Source organism: Rhinopithecus bieti, unplaced genomic scaffold, assembly GCF_001698545.2.
Source record: "Rhinopithecus bieti isolate Rb0 unplaced genomic scaffold, ASM169854v2 scaffold_29990, whole genome shotgun sequence".
Classification (NCBI taxonomy): Eukaryota; Metazoa; Chordata; class Mammalia; order Primates; family Cercopithecidae; genus Rhinopithecus; species Rhinopithecus bieti.
In genome coordinates this window covers 292,880-315,803 of record NW_016812921.1, presented here as the reverse complement: position 1 = coordinate 315,803, position 22,924 = coordinate 292,880, and the positions used below count along the sequence as shown (strand labels likewise).

General features: G+C 49.6%; 1 protein-coding gene across 5 annotated transcripts in view; it reads left to right on the top strand.

Moving 5' to 3' along the window:
• PCNT (pericentrin) overlaps window positions 1-22,924 on the top strand; it is a 122,098-nt gene that overhangs the window by 77,019 nt on the left and 22,155 nt on the right. For all 5 annotated transcript variants that reach the window (XM_017847273.1, XM_017847270.1, XM_017847269.1 and 2 more), the window contains 7 exons: window positions 372-542; window positions 1,142-1,294; window positions 10,016-10,894; window positions 12,049-12,204; window positions 14,524-15,231; window positions 16,659-16,761; window positions 20,370-20,524. In XM_017847273.1, the coding sequence (XP_017702762.1) occupies window positions 372-542; window positions 1,142-1,294; window positions 10,016-10,894; window positions 12,049-12,204; window positions 14,524-15,231; window positions 16,659-16,761; window positions 20,370-20,524 (2,325 nt within the window). The remainder of the gene's footprint in view (window positions 1-371; window positions 543-1,141; window positions 1,295-10,015; window positions 10,895-12,048; window positions 12,205-14,523; window positions 15,232-16,658; window positions 16,762-20,369; window positions 20,525-22,924) is intronic.

Below are 22,924 nucleotides of genomic sequence, written 5' to 3'. Positions count from 1 at the left end.
TCTAGGCCGGCACTATTCATTGTATGAGCATACCATCAGCCATTGCCCTATTTTTTTTGGCCAGTTTTTGTCAGTGTTGAAAATATTGGTAATAGTTTGGTGAATATTACTGTAGATAAATTTCTCACAGTGGACTCGGGCATAGGCTGTGGCTCTGGGTCGCGTCCTGCACCAGGCAGGCCTCTGCTGGGAGGTGGCTGGGTTCTGGGTACCAGTGCTGCCTGGTGCGTCACTGAGTGCAGGTGCGTGCAGGTGCACCGGCTCTGCTTCAGGCACAGCTGAAGATGGTCTGTGCTTTAACAGGCAGCAGTTTGAGGTACTGAATTCCCAATTATTTGCCTAAAATAGAGTTCCTTTTTTTCTTTTAACAGGATAAAGAGTTGTTAAAGAAACAGCAGATGAGTAGCTTACTTCTGTCGTCCACATTGCAGTCCACACTAGATGCAGGCAGTTGCCCCGAGCCTCCTCCGGGTAGCCCTCCTGAGGGTCCAGAAGTACAGTTAGAGGTGACACAGAACGCACTCCTGCAGCGTGAGAGTGAGGTGAGTACGGAGTGGAGTCATGGGATTATCAGCCCCAGGTTAGTGTCCAGTGAGCTTCTCTGTGGCGGATCCGATGTCCAGATAATGCAGGCGACGGGCTTGTGACCACTGTGTATTCTTTTCTTTTCTTTTTTTTGAGACAGAATTTTGCTCTTGTTGCCCAGACTGGAGTGCAATGGCGCGATCTGGACTCACTGCAACCTCCACCTCCCGGGTGCAAGTGATTCTCCTGCCTCAGCCTCCCGAGTAGCTGGGATTACAGGCGTACCCACCACCACGCCTGGCTCATTTTTGGTATTTTTAGTAGAGATAGGGTTTCACCATGTTGGTCAGGCTGGTCTCCAACTCCTGACCTCAGGTGATCCGCCTGCTTGAGCCTCTCAAAGTGCTGGGATTGAAGGCGTGAGCCCTGTGCCCAGCCCTGACCACTATGTATTTTTTGCAGTTTTACCATTTATATGTGGATATGGGTACAGGGTAGTAATAACTGTCTTAGGCATGTGCTTTTAAATCTCTCAAAGCTATTTTAATAATTTCTTAATTATTAATATCAGTAGAATATTAGATGACTTTTAATACTTCTTTTGTTTTAATGAAAGGTTTTGGACTTGAAAGAACAACTCGAGAAGATGAAAGGCGACTTAGAAAGTAAAAATGAAGAAATACTACATTTGAACTTAAAATTAGTCATGCAGAACAGCCAGACTGCTGTCCGCCTTGGAGAGCTTCAGGAAGAGAACGTGAGCTCGAAGGTAAGCTACCGAAGGTCCACGGGATGCCGAGTTCATGTTGCTTACACCAGTGCCGAGAGGCTGCCAGGACCCTCGTCTGGGACGCGAGTCTCTGGCCTTCACAGACACCCATGGCCCCACGTGGCAGACAGCTGCAGAGAGCGCCCGATTCTGCCTGGGGACATGTGCATGGAAGCAGCTTTCTAGGGATCTTGAGTGGGGAGCCTGCGACCCCTGCCCCAAACTGCTTTCTGATTGCAGCCCTGATAGTCAGGGATCTGAGGAGAGGCCTTTCCCTAGGGCAGCACCCTGGGGCTGTGAGAGGCGCTGGGCTATTGCTGGCTTGCTCTTCTCAAGGAGGTGACTTAAGTAAGTGGCCACTCACTGTGTCTCTTCCCACTGGCATGATGGGGAAAAATTTTAAAACTAATTTTAAAAAAAAAATTTTGTGGGTACATAGTAGGTGTATATTAAAATATCTATTTTAAGGTTTATTATTTTAAACGTAGCTGTGCTTTTGAAGCAAAAAAGAAAACCACAACCAGCCTGTTTATAATAGAGATGATATTCAAAATTACAGAGCGTTCATAACTTCACAGGTGCCCTTGAAAGACCTTGTGTAGAATTGTGCGTGTGGGAGAATCGTGTGTGTGGGAGAATCCTGTGTGTGGGAGAATCCTGTGTGTGGTGCCCGCGTGGTGCCGGCTCCGTGAATGAACTCAGCGTGGGAGAATCCTGTGCGTGGGAGAATCCTGTGTGTGGTGCCCGTGTGGCCCCTGCTCAGTGAATGAACTCAGCGTGGGAGACAGTTGAGGGTGGTGACATTTATGTCTGATTCTCACCGAGGCTACATGTGAATGATTCTAACCTGTGTGGAGTAAAATGGAGTTTTAGGTTGATCCTGGGGATGAGCAGTTCTTTCTGTGTGAACTCTTCCTTCGTTAATAAGATGAGAAACAGATAAGAGCTCATTTTACTTCTTTTTGGTGATGGTTTTGAGACAGATTGCCTCGAAAAGTGCAGTAATTGATTTTTGAAATCGAAATGAATATGTTGTTTTATTTATTTATGTTATTATTACTTTGTTTTAGAGACAGGGTCTCCCTCTGTCGCCCGGGTGGCACAGTCATAGCTCACTGCAGCCTCAAACTCCTGGGCTCCAGCGATTCTCCTGCCTCAGCCTCCCCAGTAGCTGGGACTACAGGCATGCGCCACCACACCTGGCCAAATGTTGGTTTTTTTTTTTTTGGTGGAGATAGAGGCTCACTCTCTTGCCCAGGCTGGTCTTGAACTCCTGGCTTCAAGTGGTCCTCCCACCTCTGCCTCGCAAAGTACTGGGATTACAGGCATGAGCTACCTTGCGTAGCCTAATATGTCATTTTAAGCAGAGAGGACTTTATTTACTTATTGGTTTATTTTTAAACGACCATAAGAAAACTAGACAGAAAAGACTTTAGTAGAAAAACATTTTCAGCCGGGCACAGTGGCTCAGGCCTGTAATCCCAACACTTTGGGAGGCTGAGGCGGGCAGATCACGAGGTCAGGAGATCGAGACCATCCTGGCCAACACGGTGAAACCCCGTCTCTACAAAAAATAAAAAATACAGAAAATTAGCCGGGCGAGGTGGCGGGCGCCTGTAGTCCCAGCTACTCGGAAAGCTGAGGCAAGAGAACAGCGTGAACCCGGGAGGCGGAGCTTGCAGTGAGCCGAGATTGGGCCACTGCACTCCAGCCTGGGTGACAAAGCGAGACTCTGTCTCAAAAAACAAAAACAAATAAACAAACATTTTCAAATTGATTTTCCATTTTTCCAATTTAAAACTGTAGGCTTATTTAATTAGGACATTTCATACCTGTAGGGTCAGTAGAATGTTTCCCTAGTAAGGTTCTGTTGGCTCTGTTTTGATATGGTTGTTGTTATTGCCATTTCCACCGGCATTTCTGCACAACAAAGAAGAGGAGATCCTGTGTGTGAGCGAGCAGCTCCAGGCACGGCAGGTTGACCTCGGCGAGGCTGGGGGAGAAGGGGGTCTTCTCATGCTTCTGGCTTTGCCTGCGTCTCCTGCACAAAGTCCTCATAGTGTCTGGGTGTGATTGACTGGGACCTTGGCTTTCCAGGGTGACAGTCTTCTGTTTCCTCATATAATGTTTATAATACTTTTCAGAATTAATTTTATCAGTCAGGCACAGTGGCTCACGCCTGTATTCTCACCACTTTGGAAGACTGAGGAGGGTGGATCACTTGAGCTCAGGAGTTCGAGACCAGCCTAAACAACATGGCAAAGCCCCATCTCTACTAAAAATACAAAAATTAGCCAGGTAGGGTGATACACACCACTCAGGAGGCTGAGGCAGGAGCATCACTTGAACCCAGGAGGTGGAGGGTGCAGTGAGCTGTGATTATGCCACTGCACTTCAGCCTGGGCAACAAAGCGAGACTCTGTCTCAAACACAAAATTAACTTTATGGCCGGGCGCAGTGACTCTCACACCTGTAATCCCAGGAGTTTGGGAACCTGAGGTGGGAGGATCGTTTGAGCCCAGGAATTAGAGATCATCCTGGACAATGACGTAATGAGTCCCATCTCTACAAATTTTTAAAATAAGTTTAGCCAGGCATGCACCTATAATACCAGCTACTCTGAAGGCTGAGGTGGGAAGATCATTTGAGCCTGGGCGACCGAGAACACAGTGAGCTGTGATCATGCCACTGTAATCCAGCTGTAATGACAGAACAGGACTCTGCCTAAAAAAAATAATTTTGGAGGGGACCATAGAAGTAAAAAGAAGTTTGTCTCCAATTTGTCACTTTTAATTTCCCTTTGACAGAGGCTACTGAGATATTAATTATCTGTCTTAGTGTCTGTTGGTATCTTGTATATTTGGCAAAAATTTAAAAAATATCCTTTCGGGTCACATTGAAGAATGCCTTTTATGGCCAGGCACGGTGGCTCACGCCTGTAATCCCAGCACTTCGGGAGGCCGAGGCGGGCAGATCACTTGAGCTCAGGAGTTCGAGACCAATGTGGCCAACATGGTGAAACCCCATCTATACTAAAAACACAAAGATTATCTGGGCCTGGTGGCCGGTGCCTCTAATAGTTACTTGGGAGGCTGAGGCAGGAGAATCGCTTGAACCCAGGAGGCGGAGGTTGCAGTGAGCCGAGATTGCGCCACTGCACTCCATCCTGGGCAACAGAGCAAGACTCGTCTCAAAAAAAGAATGCCTTTGAAAACCATTGATTACTTTTCAAAAGAAGTTGTATTATTTGTCTATAGTGCTCTCTAGAATTTGACATGTAACTATAATCTTACATAATAAAAAATATATTAAAAATAGTTAAATGTTAAGGATGGTATTTTAGTTCCATTAGGAATTGAAGGCTTTATAAGGACAATCCCCAATATTTTCTTGTGGGATTTTTCTTCCAGATATGTGCAAATTCGTGCATCCATGGTTTTCTGTAATTCTCCTAATTTTTTGTGAAGGTGCGGATGTTACTTCATTTTGCTTTATATAATAAAGAAAAGTAAAATTCCATTTAAAGGTTTGACTCTGTTCGGTTTCCAGTTCTTTCAAGGACACCACGTTTGCCGTTTTCTACCCCATTTGATGTCAGTGAAGATGTTCGTCTTCTAGAAGTGTCTTAGGTTTGTGGGGAAACAGCTCCCGTCTCCCTGGCGTGGTCGTGGTTGTTGTCACTTGTTCTGTACTGCCGTCCTCCGGGGCTCCAGCCACCCTAACACCTCATCCTCAACGTGGGCCCTCCCTTCCTGTGTTGCTTGTTCTAACTCTGGGGTTAGTGATGTTTCTTTAATTTTGCCACTTACTTCTCCCTTATTCTATAGGTTTTAATAAAGAGGTCTCACACGTCTTTTGTTAATTTATCCTTAAATATTTTAGGCTTTCTGCACGATTGTAAATGAGATTTAAAATAATTATCTAGTAGTTTACCATGAATACACATACACCTTTTGTCTATTAGCCTTGCTGTTACCTTACACAGTTTATGTATATTAGTAGTATTTTGCGGATTCCTGAGGGCTTTTTATGTATAAGATAACATCATCTTCAAGTAAAGACGGTTTTATTTCTTTCCAATTTTTGTTATTTCCTTCTCTGATTACAGTGTCTAGCACTCCTGGTACAAAGTTCAAACTGGCTAGAGCAGTCAACTTTGCCCTGCTCCTTATCTTATGGGGAAGTGGTCAGTGTTTTGCCATTAAGTATGTTAGCTTTAGGATTTTCACAGGTGCCTTTTTATCAGATAAAGGAAGTTCCATTACATTTCTAGTTTGCTTTTTCTGGATCTATTGAAATAGTGATGATATTTTTCTCTTTTATTCTATGAATAGGGTTAACTTTATTGAGTGATTTATTTCTTGGAGATGAAACTGACCTTGCAGTTCTAGGATAAACCATACCTGGTAGTGACGTACTGCCCTCTTCATGTGTTACATACATTACTGAATTTGATTTGCCATATTTTGTTAATGGTTTTTGCATCTGTGTTCATGAGGGATGTTGGTCCGTAATTGCCTTTTTTTGCAGTATTTCCTAAGGCTTTGGTATGAAGGTTATGGTAGTCTCATAAAATAGGTTGGGAATTTTTTCACCCCCCGTCTTTTCTGAAAGAGGTTATTTCACATAGCTGGATTTCTTCCTTGAATGTTTTCATAGCATCAACGATGAAGCCATTTGGAGTTTGTGTATCTGGAGAGATTTATGATAATGAATTCATTTTCTTTAATCGACTGAGGTATTTGATTTCTGTTTCGTGTTGTGATAAGTTGTGTTTTTCAAGGAACTTGTGCATGTCATCAAAATTGTCAAATTGCTTTGCATAAAGAAGTTTATACTTTTCTTTTTTTTTTTTTTTGACATGGAGTCTTGCTCTGTCACCCAGGATGGAATGCAGTGGCACGATCTTGGCTCCCTGCAACCTCCGCCTCCTGGGTTCAAGTGATTCTCCTGCCTCAGCCTCCCAAGTAGCTGGGGTTACAAGCATGTGTCACCATGCTGAGCTAATCTTTTGTATTTTTGGTAGAGATGGGGTTTCACTGTGTGAGCCAGGACGGTCTCGATCTCCTGACCTTGTGATCCACCTGCTTTGGCCTCACAAAGCTGGGATTACAGGCGTGAGCCACTGCCCAGTCTATACTTTCTCATTTTGTAACTGTTCACCTTACTAACCATTTCCTTACTTGCCATTGAGTATCTGCAAGTTCTATGCTGATGGCCCTTCTTTTATTCCTGATATTTGTGAGTTTGTGTTTTCTCTTTTATTCTTGAGTCTCTCTAGCTAGTAGTTTATTGGTGTTGTCGATGTTTTCAAAGAATCAGCTTTTGGTTCTGATACTTTTCTGTCTTTATTTCTTTGATTTCTCCTCTTATTTTCATTGTTGGCTTCCTTCTATTTACCTTGGGTTTATTTTCTCTTCTTTTTCTAGCCTTTTCAGATAGAACCTTAGGTCATGGATTATAGATACTTCTTATTTTTTAGTATAACAATTTCTTTTTTTGTTTTTCAACTTTGTGCATAATAAAATTAGTTTTTTTTGGCATACAGTTTTATACATTTTGAAAAAAGGATTTAGTCCTGTAATAATCACCACAATCTCATCACTCAAGAAATTTTCCTAGTGCTGTTTCTTTATGGCAGCCCATCTACGACTTCCAACCTCTGGCCACCCACCCACGGGCCTCTCCTCAGGCCTGTTGTTTTCCTTTCTGGAATTCTGTTTTGAGTCAGGTGTTGTAACGCACTTGAAATTGGTGCATCCTGTGGCCTATGTCTGTTTCTTTAGTTGCTGAGTAGTGTTGTCTGGATGGACCACAGTTTGTTGATCCATTCACCCGTTGGGGGACATTTGGATAATTTCTAGGTTTTGGCAGTGATGAATTGAGCTGCCGTAAACTTTCATGCACAGCTTTTTGGGAGAAAATAAATGTTCGCTTCTTTTGGTTCAATACTTAATCTGAATGCTTGGCCGATTCATGTGTAAGTGTATCTTTTACTTAAAAGAAACTGTCAAACTGTTTTCCATAGTTGCGCTACCGTTTTACATTCCACCAGCAATAGATGAGTGTTCTAGGTAACCACGTTCTCATCAGCACTTGGTAAGGTCAGTCTTTTTACCTAGACATTCTGGTAGATATATAGTAGTATATCCTAGTGTTGGGTGTTTCCTTAATGACTAGTGATCATCAGCATCTTTTTCTATGCTTATTTGCCATCCATATTGTGGGGAAAATGTTTGCTCAAGTCTTTCAGAAAGGCGTTTTTTTTTTTTTTTTTTTTTTGAGATGGAGTCTCACTCTGTGGCCCAGGCTGGAGTGCAATGGGACCATGTCGGCTCATTGCAACTTCCGTCTCCTGGGTTCAAGCAATTCTCCTGCCTCAGCCTCCTGAGTAGCTGGGATTACAGGCACCCACCACCACACCCGGCTAATTTTTTTACATTTTTAGTAGAGACGGGGTTTCACCATATTGGCCAGGCTGGTCTTGAACTTCTGACCTCAAGTAATCCACCTGCCTCGGCCTCCCAAAGTGCTGGGATTACAGACATGAGCCACCGTGCCCCGCCTCAGAAAGTTTTAAAAAGTTGGGTTGTTCATTTTCTTATTGTTTGGGGAATTCTTTATATCTTTTGAACACCGTTTTTATGGATACATGATTTGCAGGTGTTTTCTCCCAATATATGGCTGGTCTTTTCATTCTCTTAAGAGTATGTTTTGCAGAGCAAAACTTTTTACTTTCTTTTTTTTTTGACAGAGACTCTCTGTGTTGCCCAGGCTGGAATGCAGTGGCGCGACCGCGGCTCACTGCAACCTCTGCCTCCCGGGTTCAAGCAGTTCTCCTGCCTCAGCCTCCTGAGTAGCTGGGATTACAGGCACCCGCCACTATGCCCAGCTAAATTCTGTATTTTTAGTAGAGACGGGGTTTCTCCATGTTGGTCAGGCTGGTCTCGAACTCCTGACTCAGATGATCCCCCTGCCTTGGCCTCCCAAAGTATTGGGATTACAGGCGTGAGCCGCCGTGCCCCGCCAAAGTATACTTTTGAAGTTCTGAGAGCTCTTTCCCTAGCCCAGTTTTCCTCAGAAATTTCATAGTTTTACTTTGCATTCAAGTCTCCTTGAATACGCTTGCATACGCTTTTTGCTTTTTTTTGTTGCTATCTTGCTCTGTCACCCAGCTTGGAGTGCAGTGGCACAATCTCGGCTCACTGCAACCTCTGCCTCCGGAGTTTAAGCGATTCTCCCACCTCAGCCTCCTGAGTAGCTAGGACTACAGGTGCCTGTCACCACGCCCGGCTAATTTTTATATTTTTACTAGAGACCAGGTTGTGCCATGTTGGCCAGGCTGATCTCGAACTCCCGTACTCAAGTGATCTGCCTGCCTCAGCCTCCCAAAGTGCTGGGGTTACAGACGTGAGCCACCGCGCCCGGTCTCAGTTCACTGATTTTAGGTTTTAGTGTTTTACATTTAGAGCTACTTTGTAGGCTGGTTCCAGTATTTTAACATAGTATTTGCATTGTGGTTGTGACCGTCTTTAGTGCACACCCTTTGATTCCAGTTTATTTAGTGCATTTAGTGAATGAGCAAAAGCTGCATATAATCAGAATTGTCTTTAAAATTCCTTCGCTTGCCTGTAGAGTACAGAGACACGGGCCGGTGCTGCACCCAGTAAGACACGGGGTGGAGCAGAATGTGCTGCGGGCATTCCTAGCCCGCAGCGGGGAGGCTGCTTTTGCTAAATGCGTGGTGGTGGTCCTCGGTGGCAAATGCGTAGGAAGGTGTCGCTGACAGCGTCCAAACCAAAGCCACAGCTTCATCAGGTTCCTTTTTTTTTTTTCTTTCTGTAGGCCAGATTTGCATTTCAGTCCAGAGTAATTGTGAGGTAGTTCCAGAGAAACCCGGAGTTGTTATGAAACCCTCAATTTTTTAGAAGAACGTATTAGTCTATAACAAATGGTTTTAAAATTGTTAGAACACAAATGGGTTAGAATTTTTCTATTTTTTGTCATTACCAGTAATGTTAACTCAAGAGACTAGAGTTTGGAGCTATATTGACATAGATCTCAATCCTGATTTTCCACTTACTATTTTTGTGGGTTTAGAAAGATGTTTAATATCTCAGTTTCAATTTTCCTGTCTTTAAAGTGCAAACAATCGTATTTCCTTACATGACTGAGGATTATGTTTCATGGCACAGGTAGTCACTTTGATGCCTGGTGTCAACGAGGTGGCAGTGGCAGAGACGCCTGCGTCACCGGCGTCACCGTGAGCAGTGTTGGGATGGAAGGGGAGTGTGCCCGGCTCACCGCTTTGTTGGTGCAGATTCTCTGCCCAGGTTTCTTTCCTCCTGGAGTCAGAACGACACCTAAAATCAAATGCACCTTCAGGAAAATCAAACAAATCAAGTTGTTTAAATATTAACAAAATAACATTTAAAGGGTGGTGAAAGCATTATTCTGTAGACGTCCTTGTGTTGAAATTGGCTGCATTAGCACTTCGTCCCACGCTCAGACGTGGAGCACAAGGTGTGCGCCAGGGCCCAGTAGCAGCCAGGCAGACGTGGAGTGCATCCCGAGACCGGGAGTTTGCTTCTGTGGCTGCTTTGTTTTTCAAGCTATGGAGTCTTCACTCCAAGAATGCGTTCAGGAGGTAACGTGTTGTGAAGGAGGGACATTCTGAAGTGGATACATTTAATTTGCCACTGAAATGTGCTCTCTCTTCAGGTCGTATATACCAGAAGTTCTGAGATTGAAGAGCTGAAAGCCACGATTGAAAATCTGCGAGAGAACCAGAAACGATTACAAAAGGAGAAAGCAGAGGAAATTGAACAACTCCATGAAGTCATTGAGAAGCTGCAGCATGAGCTGTCCCTCATGGGGCCCGTGGTGCACGAAGTCAGCGACAGTCAGGCTGGCAGTCTGCAGAGCGAGCTGCTCTGCTCTCAGGCCGGGGGCCCTCGCGGGCAGGCCCTGCAGGGCGAGCTTGAGGCTGCGCTCGAAGCCAAGGAGGCCCTGAGCCAGCTGCTGGCTGACCGGGAGCACAGGCACAGCCAGGCCCTGGAGGCCCTGCAGCAGCGCCTCCAGGGCGCAGAGGAGGCTGCGGAGCGGCAGCTGGCTGAGCTGGAGCGCAGTGCAGCCCTCAGGGAGGCTGAGGTCGAAGGCATGGCCTCCCGGATCCAGGAGTTCGAAGCTGCCCTGAAAGCAAAGGAAGCAATGATTGCCGAGAGAAATTTAGAAATTGACGCATTGAACCAGCGGAAGGTGGCCCACTCTGCCGAGCTGGAGGCCGTCCTGTTGGCCTTGGCCCACATCCGCCGCGCGCTGGAGCAGCAGCCCCTGGCAGCTGGGGCGGAGCCTCCCGAGCTGCAGCGGCTCCGAGCGCAGTGTGCCCGCCTCAGCCGCCAGTTGCAGGTGCTGCACCAGCGGTTCCTGAGGTGCCAGGTGGAGCTGGACAGGCGGCAGGCCTGCAGAACCACAGCTCACACATGGGTGCCTGGGGCCCACCCACAGCCTCGCGTGGATGGTGGCGCCAAGGCCCAGGTCCCCGGCGACATGGAGGCCTCCCACGATGGTGCTTTGGAACCGGTTGTCCCTGACCCACAGGTAGGCCCCCTCTGCCGGCCATGGCAGGGTATTTTTTTCTTCCTCTCCTACTCCTTTTCTCCTTTAATTTTAATGACTTCTCTCTGTGCTGGGCACTGGGGGCTGCAGTTGTCATGGTGGCTCATGACACAGCAGAGAAAGGGGCCTGAAGCTCAGACCTACCTGGGCCTGTTCCGGGTCAGTACGCAGTGAAGCTGGGCTGAGGATTTCACTGTTTCGTGCCATTTTAAGCTTATTGTTTTAAGCTTTCAAAAACAATTCTTTCATTCACATGGTAGGGACTGTCCAGTGAAACGGAGCTCACTGTGTGAGGCGGGTCCGCTTGAGCTGCCTCTCTGGTTTCTAATCAATGGTTTATCTGTCGATGAGCAGTACCTGTGTGAGATGTGGTAAGATCTGTCGAGAAGCAGTGCCTGTGTGAGATGTGGTAAGATCTGTCGATAGGCAGTGCCTGTGTGAGGTGTGGTAAGATCTGTCGAGAAGCAGTGCCTGTGTGGGGTGTGGTAAGATCTTTCGAGAAGCAGTGCCTGTGTGAGATGTGGTAAGATCTGTCGATGAGCAGTGCCTGTGTGAGGTGTGGTAAGATCTGTCGAGAAGCAGTGCCTGTGTGGGGTGTGGTAAGATCTGTCGAGAAGCAGTGCCTGTGTGGGGTGTGGTAAGATCTGTCAAGAAGCAGTGCCTGTGTGAGATGTGGTAAGATCTGTCGATGAGCGGTACCTGTGTGGGGTGTGGTAAGATCTGTCGAGAAGCAGTACCTGTGTGGGGTGTGGTAAACAAGCTCTTCTTTTGGAGCTGGAGGCCCTGTAGGGAGTTGTCTTTTAAGGCTCCCACTTGGGTTTGAGCAGAACCTTGGGCACTTGCCGGCTGCCACGCCCACACCAGCTGGGTCTTTGTAGAGCGGCTCCCGCTCTCAGATGCCCCAGTCCACCTTGCTCTGTGGCATCATCCTGGGTCGGGGCAGCTTCCTGCTGGGTTCTCAGCCCCGTTCCCATGTGGCCTGCTGTAGACCAAGGTGCTTGGCTGTGGACAGCACTGCCACCTCCCTCTGGCATCCCTGCTGGCTGCCGTACCGGCTCCCAGCTCCAGGCCACCTGTGGGGCAGCCCCAGCAGCAGCCTCCTGTGTGCTCAGCTTTCGTCTGTCTCCTCTGTCAAGGGTGATCTGCAGCCCGTCCTGATGATGTTGGAGGACGCACCTCTCTGCAAGCAAGAAGGCGTAATGTCAGTGCTCACCATCTGCCAGAGGCAGCTGCAGTCAGAGCTGCTCTTGGTGAAAAATGAAATGCGCCTGAGTCTGGAGGACGTAGGCAAGGTGTGGGGACGGGGGAAGGCGCGAGGCCCACCCGGGAGAGGCTGGGTGTAGAACACATGGGTCCTGCCCTGGGCAGAAGCAGGTATTCTGCTGAGGTGAGGAGCACAGTCTATGCCTGCAGTGACATGTTCTCTGAATCCTTTCTGTTCTGTAACGAGCTGTCCATGATTGTCGTGAAATTTCCTACATGCTCCCTTTAAGCCACTTTCTAGAAACAATCAGTTGGGTTTTTTTCTTTTAATTGATGCAAATGGATTAACTGTGCTTCACGGTTAGTCCTGGGTTGTCTTTTCATGGGAGGACCACATTGCCCCCATGGGCCTCACCTCAGCTCAGGACTTTGATGGCCAGTGTCAGTTTTACTTTGAAAGGCTTCAGATTTATTTTTTTTAATCTGTTTATCTCACTCTATATTGTCACTTGAAAAAAAGCTGACAGTTCTTTTCCCTGGGGAAGGAAGTTGCACCTTGACAATCTCAAATCGTAGCGGAGTTGAGATTTAGTGAGAGGAGCGGGTACTGGTGCTTCTCCCACCCAGTGCACCAGGGGCGGGTCCCCAGTGCCCCCTCGGAAACACCTGCGCAGGAGCTGCCCTCTCCTTGGGGTGCATCAGGTGCGGATGGCACTTTTATTTTTTTCTCTTTTTTTTTGAGACAGAGTCTTGCTCTGTCACCCAGGCGGGAGTGCAGTGGCATGATCTCGGCTCACTGCAACTTCCACCTCCTGAGTTCAAGCGATTCTTCAGCCTCGGCCTCCTGAGTAGCTGGGACTATAGGCGCACACCACCTTGCCCAGCTGATTTTTGTATTTTTATTAGAGACGGGGTTTCACCATGTTGGCCAGGCTGATCTCAAACTCCTGACCTCAGGTAATCAGCCCTCCTCAGCCTCCCAAAGTGCTGGGATTACAGGTGTGAGCCACCACGCCCGGCCACAGATGGCACCTTCTGATGCATTGTTTGCACCTGGCCTCCTCTAGTCCAAGGCCCAGCACAGCCCCCCTGGACACACAGCCACCCAGCCCGTCCTCCTTCTCCTCCCAGACACACATCCATCCACCCTCCTCCTCCTGGACACACAGCCGCCCACTCTCCTCCTCCTCCTGGACACACAGCCACCCACCCTCTTCCTCCTCTTCCTCCTCCTCTCCCTCCTCCCTGATGTTGGCTAAATGTGCCCCAACTACTTCTCCAGGCTCTGAAACCCAGAGGCTCTAACACCAGAAGTGCTGGGTGGGTATTTTATGGTCTCAAGTGTGGCACCGAAGCATGCTTGGTGCTGAAGCCTGCTGAGATGTGGGCTCACCCGAGCCCCTCGCAGCCCTCGGGATTGTCCCGGAGACGTTGCTGGGATGTGTCTTGCATGAGTGCAGGTGCTGCCTGTTTCTGGGTCCGCACTGCATGCACCTCATTGGCGTTTAGAGCCTGAAAGATTCTGAATTCCGTAGAAATCAGGGAAGGACGGGCCTAGGCCCGCAGTTCTGAGGAGACCCATGAACCTGGTTCATGTGGTTGTCACATGCTCTCAGGAAATACATTCTGGTGGAGAGCCCTTCATGTCTCCTGCAGCAGTCTTGAGGCTCTCATGACACGAACATTTCTTTGAATTTTTTTTTTTTTTTTTTTGAGACAGAGTCTTGTTCTGTCACCCAGGCTAGAGTGCAGTGGCGAGATCTTGGCTCACTGCAACCTCCACCTCCCGGGTTCAAGCAATTCTCCGCCTCAGCCTCCCGAGTAGCTGGATTTACAGGCGAACTGGATTTACAGGCACCCGCCACCATGCCCGGCTAATTTTTGTGTTTTTAGTAGAGATGGGGTTTCACCATCTTGGCCAGGCTGGTCTTGAACTCCTGACCTCGTGATCCACCCACCTCGGTCTCCCAAAGTGCTGGGATTACAGGCGTGAGCCACTGCACCTGGCTTATTTCTTTGAATTCTTAAGAGAAAGCTCAGCCCTGTCTGAGCTGATTGCCAAATTCTTAGAAGTTACACAGAAAGAAACTCCAGATTCATCACATAAACCACAATTTTGTGTTTTCGGTGCTCAGATATAGAACCTTCCCATCCTTTTTCCCTTGTGTGAAGCTTGTGTCCTCAGTCACCGCAGAAATAGGTTATGACAGTTGCCTTTTAAGCAAAGAGATGTAAGCCTTGGTTCTGTTTCTCATAGAATTAAATAAACTTGAAATGTGCAGGGCTCATTGTGGAATCACCCGAGTGCTCCGAAACTCCCTGAAATCCGCCATCAGCACCAGACAGACAGGTGCGACTCCTGGTAAGCCAGGTGTTCCACTGTGTGCCTGTTTCTGTTTTACCTTCAGGGTAAGGAAAAAGTGCTGGAAGATTGTCAGCTGCAGAAGGTCGATCTGATCGCGCAGGTGAAACAACTTCAGGAAAAATTGAACCGTTTGCTATATTCCATGACCTTCCAGAATGTGGATGCTGCCGATGCCAAATCTCCGTGGCCCTTGGCCTCGGCACACCTGTTGGAGAGCAGCTGGAGTGATGGTTCCTGTGACGGTGAAGAGCCTGACACATCAGCCCCCACAGATGCGTGTGATGCCAGTACAGCCACGGGGGGTGTAACTGATGTTATCCAAAATCGGGATTCCTTGATACCAGGTGAAATGCCAGATTTTCCCATTCAAGAAAAGTCAGAATGTCAGGACAGGTCCCTTTCTTCACCAGCCAGCATGCTTGGCGGCTCCCACCACCAGAGCCACGCTGCGGAGGCTGGGCCCCGGAAGAGCCCGGTCGGGATGCTGGACCTGTCTTCCTGGAGCTCCCCTGAGGTCCTCAGGAAGGACTGGACCCTGGAGCCCCGGCCCAGCCTCCCCGTGACACCCCACTCAGGAGCCCTGAGCCTGTGCAGTGCCGACACATCCCTGCGGGACAGGGCGGACACCTCACTACCACAGACCCAGGGGCCGGGGCTGCTTTGTTCCCCGGGTGTGTCCGCAGCAGCGCTGGCCCTGCAGTGGGCTGAGTCTCCGCCAGCTGATGACCACCGTGTGCAGAGGATGGCTGTGGTAGGTGCCTGCCCTGCTCCTAGACCTGCTGTTCCCGTGGGAATGTGGCCTGCCTGGCGCCACGGCAGCTGCCATTGTTTGTTCACCTCCTGACAGCGCATACCTCGCAGTCCTGTGGGGCCAGCTCTGCAGGACTGGCGTCATGGGAGCGTTTAGATTATTTCAGTTGTTCAGGTATTTTTAAAATGCCTGAGATGCATTTGCCCACATCAGATGTACCCTGGGCATGTTTCTCCACTGACATGGACACCATCAGGCACAGCTGCAGACACCTCTTTGTGTGTGATGGGCATAGGGTTCTTTTTCCAGAATGGTTTTTTAGATTTATTTTTAGAAACGCTGCTTATTTTTTATTTATTTATTTATTTATTTTTGTGAGACAGAGTCTCGCTCTGTTGCCCAGCTGGAGTGCAGTGGCACGATCTCGGCTTACTACAACCTCCACCTCCCCAGGTTCAAGCAATTCTCCTGCCTCAGCCTCCCGAGTAGCTGGGACTACAGGTGCCCGCCATCACGCCCGGCTAATTTTTATAGTCTTCGTAGAGATGGGGTTTTACCGTGTTGGCCAGGCTGGTCTCAAACTCCTGACCTCATGATCCACCCACCTCGGCCTCCCAAAGTGCTTACAGGCTTGAGCCACCATGCCCAGCCGGAAATGCTTCATATTTTTAACAGGTTTCACATATGCTAATTAATTTTAATAATTTATGAGTTAGATCATATCATTTCTAACATAATCATTTTGGGATTTTGTGTATCTTGAGTAACATAAAATTAAAAATCAGATACGGTCGGGCTTACACTTGTAGTCCTAGCATTTCGGGAGGCTGAGGCGGGAGGATTGTTTGAGCCCAGGAATTTGAGACCAGGCTGGGTAACACGGTGAGACCCTGTCTCTACAAAACACACACAGTCAGCTGGACGCAATCGTGCTGCCTATGGTCCCAACTCCTCAGGACGTTGAGGCCGGAGGATCACTTGACTTCGGGAGGTTGAGGATGCAGTGAGCCAAGATGGAACCACTGCACTCCAGCCTGGGCGACAGAGTAAGATCCTCCCTCAAAAAATAATAATTTAGCAGATACATACTCTCTGAAAAATCCATACTATCATTTCATGTAAAACAATTTAAATCTGAAATATTTGCTATTGGCTACATTAAAATATTCCTAAAGAGCTGTGCGTGAATCTGATTAAATTGTTGGACGCATTGTTGGAATAAACAATGCTTTTTTAAAAAAAATAAATTGTTGGAATCTGATTAAATTGTTGGAACACCTGCGTGTGTTCACCAGTTTTGAGTTGTTTCATTTGGGGTCTATGTGGGAAGATAAATTCAGGCCTTCGGAAGTTTTCACCTGGCACAGTCAGCTCTATGATGTAATTACTCATTATTTATGGCCATTTAAAAATCTCTATCTGAACAGGAGAAAGATGTCGAAGATTTTATCACAACGTCTCTTGATTCTCAAGAAACATTAAGTTCACCTCCTCCTGGATTAGAAGGGAAAACTGATGGAAGTGAGAAAAGTGAGTTGATTGTCTTTCTTTTTTCATTTTTTATTTCGGTGGTTTCCTGTCAGAAAATAGTCAAAGAATTCCTGCATCCTTCGCCCAGTTCTTTGTCTGCCCCTCACTGACCTCCACCCCGGCTCTGCACCTTGTCAGGCATGCACCTGGGGCCTCTTGACTCCTGAAAACACACCTGTACCTTTCACACAGCCAAGGTTGCCAGCCCAGGTCACACTCCACCCTGGAATGTTCACCCTGATCCAAGGCTGGCGTCTCAGCTGCAGCTGCAGACCTTGCTCAGATTTCGCCGACTGTCCCCGTAGCGTCCTGTATGGAAAAGACACCCCAGCTCAGAGGCTCTGTTCAGGTGTCTTTGGCGCGCTGGAGCCTGGGGCGGCGCGCCCCGTGTTTCCAGGCTCTGCTGCCTTGCCTGCCCACCCTGCCCTTCTCTCCCCTTGGGGTGGTGGTCCCTCTCTGTGCTGTGGGTTTTGGGGCACCGGCCCTGGAGAGGAGCCAAGGGGCTGCTGACGGTGTGGCGTGTCCTCACGCTGGCGTGTGGGGGGCTGCGTCTCCCCGGGCCTCGTGGCGGGAGGTGCGTGGGCTTGACTTGGGCCACTGTCTGTGGTGGTGCCTGCCGGGTTTCCTCCTCCTCCTCCTGTGGGAGATGTGGAGACTGAGTATTCTCTCCCTCATGCTCACGCCCACTGGCCTCCGCCCCTCCCTTGGCGGCCCGGCCTGGATCGGTTGTGGCGGCAGCCACCTGCCACACCGCAATCCCTTAAATTTCGTGACTTTTCTGCCACTGTTGTCTTTTTACAAGTCAGTCACCTTTTGAGGCGCTCTTTTTAAAATGTGGTGATTTTGAGAACATGGTCACAATCTAATTAGAAATTTTAGTATTTGCAGAGTAGGGCCAGCAGCTTTTTAATTTTGTCTTTATTTGATGAGTAGGGAGCACGCAGGGTGCTGAGAGGACCATTCCCTGAGCAGCCTCTGTCCCAGCTCCCCACTCAGGACTGCGACTCCCTGGGGATGCCCACGTTCAACTCTCAGAAATGTCTTCTCGTATTCGCTTTATTTTCAAAGCCTATTTGCTGTTTAAAGTAGCATCTTCAGCTCTCCTAGCAGCAAAGCCCCTCACCATGGGCCCCTTGCCACACAAGGTCCAGTCCGCACGCCCTGTGCTGTCACAGCCGAGGTTTGCCCTTCAAGGACACGCCCCGCGTTCCAGCAGAGCCGCTGGGAGCACGTGTCCCCTTGAGCCGCTTTTGTTTTTTTTGGCTTGGTTTCTTCTGTGTTCTTCATGGCTGGTCCTCACACGGTGTCCGGTGATGTCATCCGAGCCTTCCAAGCACAGCAGGTGCTTCCCACCAACTCTCAGGGGCTCCCAGGTGACCCCTTGACCCCCTGGATCGGTCCTTATTTTATTTTTCAAGACAGGTCCTTGCTCTGTCACACAGGCTGGAGTGTAGCGGCGTAGTCTCGGCTCACTGCAGCCTCCACCTTCCATGCTCAAGTCACCCTCCCGCCTCAGCCTCCCAAAGTGCTGGGATTATAGGCATGAGCCACTGAGCCCAGCAGGCCCCATATTTTTTAATGAAACATGTCCCCAGAGGCCGCTGTAGAAAAGGTGTCTGGCAGGTGCTTGTTTGTGAGAACTTCCTCTTCTCCCTGGCGGTGGTCGGGTCAGTTGACTCTTGGGTTGGAAGTCATGTTTCTTGAGGTACCGCGTGCCTGTCCACCGCCTCCGTGCCTGCGCCCTCCAGTGACGCACGACCTTGGAGGGGCTTGCGCAGTCAGGGTGGTGGATTTCTTCCTCCTTCGTCCTTCCTTCGATCACATCTCCTGTGGTTTTCTCTCTTCTTTCTGTAATTCCTGTTATTCAACTCTATCGGGCCTCCAGAGCTGATTGTCAAATCTTCTTTCCCTGTTTCTACTCCTTTTATTTTTGTTCTCGTTTCTAAGAGGTTTTCTTTAGAACTTTATTTTTCAACATTTGTGCTGAGTGTTCTGTTTCTGCGCTCGTGTTTTAAATTTCTCAGAACTCTTTCTTATCCTAACTGTTCCTCTCTCCTTTAGCTTCAGCTCCTTGGTTCCTTTCTTTTTTGGGGACGTTCTTGAGTTTATTTTTGGCACAGCCAGGTGAGAAGTCCCTGCACCTGGAAGAAGGTGTTGGGCCCCGAGGTGAAGCATGGTTTTTGCTGAAGGCACAGGGTCCGGTGGGACAACGGGGAAAGTGGCCTTGGACTCGTGGAGCTCTGATCACCCGCTGGTGGCACCTGCTGGCTGTGGTCTCCTCTGGATGGAGTGGGCTGGGCACGATGCTGGGCGCCCATGTCTCAGTGGCACTGGGTAACAGTGTCTGCAGCAGTCACATCCCACAGTTCCTGGTACACGCTGTGGGTGTCGCTACAGGAGCCGTGGCTCAGGGAAATGCCAGCGTCCTTCACCCTCCGGGATTTCTCAAACACCTGCCTGCAGTAGATGATTTCCCCAAAGATTTCTTTGTTTTCATCTTTATTTGAGATACACAGGGCAGAAGTAGGACTTGGCAACATGATTAGGCACAAAGATTTGTAGGCGGCAGGGGGTGGCCTGAGGCATTTTGGGGGGCACAGGCAGCGACCCAGTACCCTCGACCCTTGCACTGCACCTGAGGCCTTCTTGCTGCTCTCTTGGCACTTGCCGCCACTCACAAAAAAGCACTTTGTTCGTTCGTTTTGTGAATGAGGTGCTCGTTATTTCTCTGAGGGGGTCATCATCATCCTCTGAGGTCGTCCTCTGCCTGCGTCGTTGGCCTCTGCTCCTGCCCAGTGTGCTCTGTGCTCACCAGGCTGTGCTGGGGCATCCCCAGGTGCCAAGTGCTACAGCCTCCGCTCCCCAGGGAGCCGTGTCCACACAGGAGCCCGATCTTGCTGGCGTCCTCATCCTCTTGCTGGGAAGGTCCAACGCCCTTTTTCCAGAGTGCCTCCTCCTCGTCTGGGCCTCATGTCACTGACACGATCCTGCCTCGGTTTCCAAAGCGTCCCCCTCCCGGTGGGCTGGCACAGCTGTAGGTCTCCGGGATGGACCAGGCCCTGTGCATTGGGAGGTTTTGAATTTTCCTCCTTGAGACCCCGTGCCCACCTGACACAGGAGCCACGCTGCAGAGGGGAGCTGCACTGCAGGGACCCCCCGGCAGGCATGGTCAGTGTTTCCTGAGCGGTCGTCGGATGCCCTTCCGCTGCCTGCCTTTGCTCCGTGGCTGGCGTGGAGGGTGCAGGCCCCGCACGTCCCACTGCTCTTGAGGGCTTGCCTAAGACCTCTGAGTTTTGTGGAATCTTTGGGGGCCACGTCTGGAGAAGTGAGTGGAGGTCCCTTAAGGCTGGTGCTGGAATCGGGGACCCAGGTGATGTACTCAATCTGCGAAGTTGCGTTTTCTTACTTGACGTGTGTCACTTTCACCGGGGTTATGTTTTTATGAAAGTATTTTTGGGGCCCATCAGTGTTTTCTTCGTGAGCAGAGTCACAGTGTGGTTGTCGCTGGGGGCTGCAGGCCGATCACCCCTGCCCTGCCTCTGCAGTACCTCCCCCGCGGAACTTGGTGGAGAGCTGTGGGTGGGACCCTGACCCTGTGGTGTTTCTAGGTGACGGCTTGGGTTTTGGAGCAAGACTGAGCCCGGGGTCAGGAGGCCCTGAGGCTCCAACTGCTGGTCCTGTGACCCCTGCTGCCGTCTCTGGTAGGTTTCAGCCACTGCCGGAAGCCATGAAGGAGAAGGAGGTGCATCCGCAGCACGTGAAGGTATGGCTGGCGGGGGCGGCCCACAGGTGCCCTCACAGCTCCCCAGGTGCAGCCTCGGGGCACCCCCAAGCCCTATGTCCTGCCTTGCTGGGGAGAGCCTGGGAGGGGCAGCCTTTCTTGGGTGCCTCTGAGCACCGCCTTTTAATGACTCACATGAGGCAGGACTGGTCTCAGCCCCAGCCCCACGGTGGCCCCCGGACGCCGCCCGCCCAGCTCTGCGTTGGCTCCTTAGGTGACCCCCTCCCATCCAGGCAGGGAGCCTCCTGTGAGCCCGTGGGCGGGTGCTGTCGCTCCACAGAGCCAGCCTGGGCCTCCCTCCCGCCTGCGTCCTGTAGAGAAGCCGAGGCTCTGGAAGCCCCGATGCTCTAGGACAGAGGATGGGAGAGAAGCTGCTCAGACTTCTTGGAGTCAACTTTGAAGGCAGAATTTTGTGGAACTTTTCATAGGTTTTCTTTTCTCTCCCAGCTTAGCAGGTCATTTATGGCAAAACCATTGACAAAACTTGGCCAAACAAGTGAGTGAGAGAACGAGGCCCTGCGGGTCCTACTCGAGTGGTGAACATTCCCAAACCAAACCGTTTTCACCTCAGTGAAACCTGTTCTGAAACTGCACAGTGAGTCCTCACTTAGCGTTGCCCCTGGGTTCCTGGAAAGTGACCTGGTAGGAAGGACATTCCTGTGCTGCTGGCCGCAGCTCCTGTGGTCTCAGCAGGCCCTAAGGTTGCCTTTGTTTACATGCGTTTCAGAGTCGCGGTTTCCAAAACCCATCCGTGACGTTAAGTGAGGACTTACTGCATTCAGACTAAAATTTGTTTTACTTTATTTGGCTGGGCACGGTGGCTCATGCCTATAATCTCAGCACTTTGGGAGGCTGAGACAGGAGGATCACTGGAGCCCAGGAGTTCAAGACCAGCCCGGGCAATGTAGTAAGACCCCTCTCTGTCAGAACTGAGTCAGTTAAACCTCTTTTTTCCATTTAAAAAAAAAAACTTATTTTACTTTCTTAAACATGGAAATTGGAGATATTTATTTTTTAATTGGTTTTTTATTTCTTCTTTGCATTTCTTTTTTTTTGTGAGACAGAGTCTCACTCTGTCACCCAGTGGTGCAGTCATGGCTCACTGCGACCTCTGCCTCCTGGGCTCAAACGATCCTCCCACCTCAGCCTCCCAAGTAGCTTGGATTACAGGCATGAGCCACCACGCCCAGCTAATGTTTATGTTTTCTGTAGGCATGGAGTGCTGCCATGTTACCCGGGCTCGTCTTGGGCTCCTGAGCTCAAGTGATCTGCCCACCTCAGCCTCCCAAGGTGCTGGGATTACAGTGTGAGTCACTGCACCTGGCCTCAAATTTTTATACGATAGAAACATCTCATCAAGGAGATGTCTCTATTAGTGTTTCCTGTGAAAACAACGTAGTATTAGAATTCCTGATTTTAAGGAATAAATTTGGTTGTTAATGGTACCATAAATTATGAAACATACTTAGGTTTCATAATTTAAAAAGAAAAGCAAAAAAGCCAGGAAAGGCCTCTTGTAGCCCTGGAGCAGCTGTGAAGTGGCGGGGAGAGGAAGAGGAGGAGCTGCTGTCCAGGGAGCAGCTTTGAAATGTCCCAAGTCCAGTTGAAAATCACAAGGAGATTTTTTCACAGATGTCTTAAACTGTTTCAAACTCCGGGTTTTCCTTTATTGTCTTAATTTCTGGCCTGTGTTTTAGAGTGCGGAGCCCAAGGGTTGTGCCCACACTGGTGTGGCAGTGGGGATCTGAGTGGAGCTGGGTGCTTGCCCTGCTTGGAGGTGGCTCCAGGCGCATGGGGGACCCCCGCTGCTCAGATGCAGCCACAGACGCCAAGAGTGTGGTCGACGCTGTAGCGGCCCTGTGGCCCCTCTGCTGAGGAGGTCCTGAGCACAGGTGGGGCCCTGGCCACTCCTGGCCACCTCTAGCCATGTCTGGAATTGAGCCGTGAGTGGGCACGGTATGTGCCGGAGCTTTGGAAACGAGGACCGCACCCCCGCTGACAGGCAGAGCCGCCTGGTCCTGAGAGTGGAGGTGGCAGAACCTTCTCAACCCTAGTGATAGTGTCTATGGGATCCCCCAGGCTGCCTCACGGGCCACATTCCAAGGTGCCCACCAGGCTCAGCCCCACTTCCTGGCCTCACGGGAACCCAGCTGCGAGGGCCCCGCATCACCTGGTGGGAGGCTGTGCCCAGGGCCTCTGCATCTCTTCTTCGTAAGAGATGTTTTTTAAAATGCATTTTCTCCTCAATATAAAATCTAGAAAAGCCTATTAAAAAGAAGGAAATGGCCTGTTCTCTGCAGCTGGAAGGGAGGGGCCAAGCAGCTTCAGGGCCTGCCAGCCGCCCTACTACCCCAGCCCTGCTCCCACTGCCCCCCCAACCCT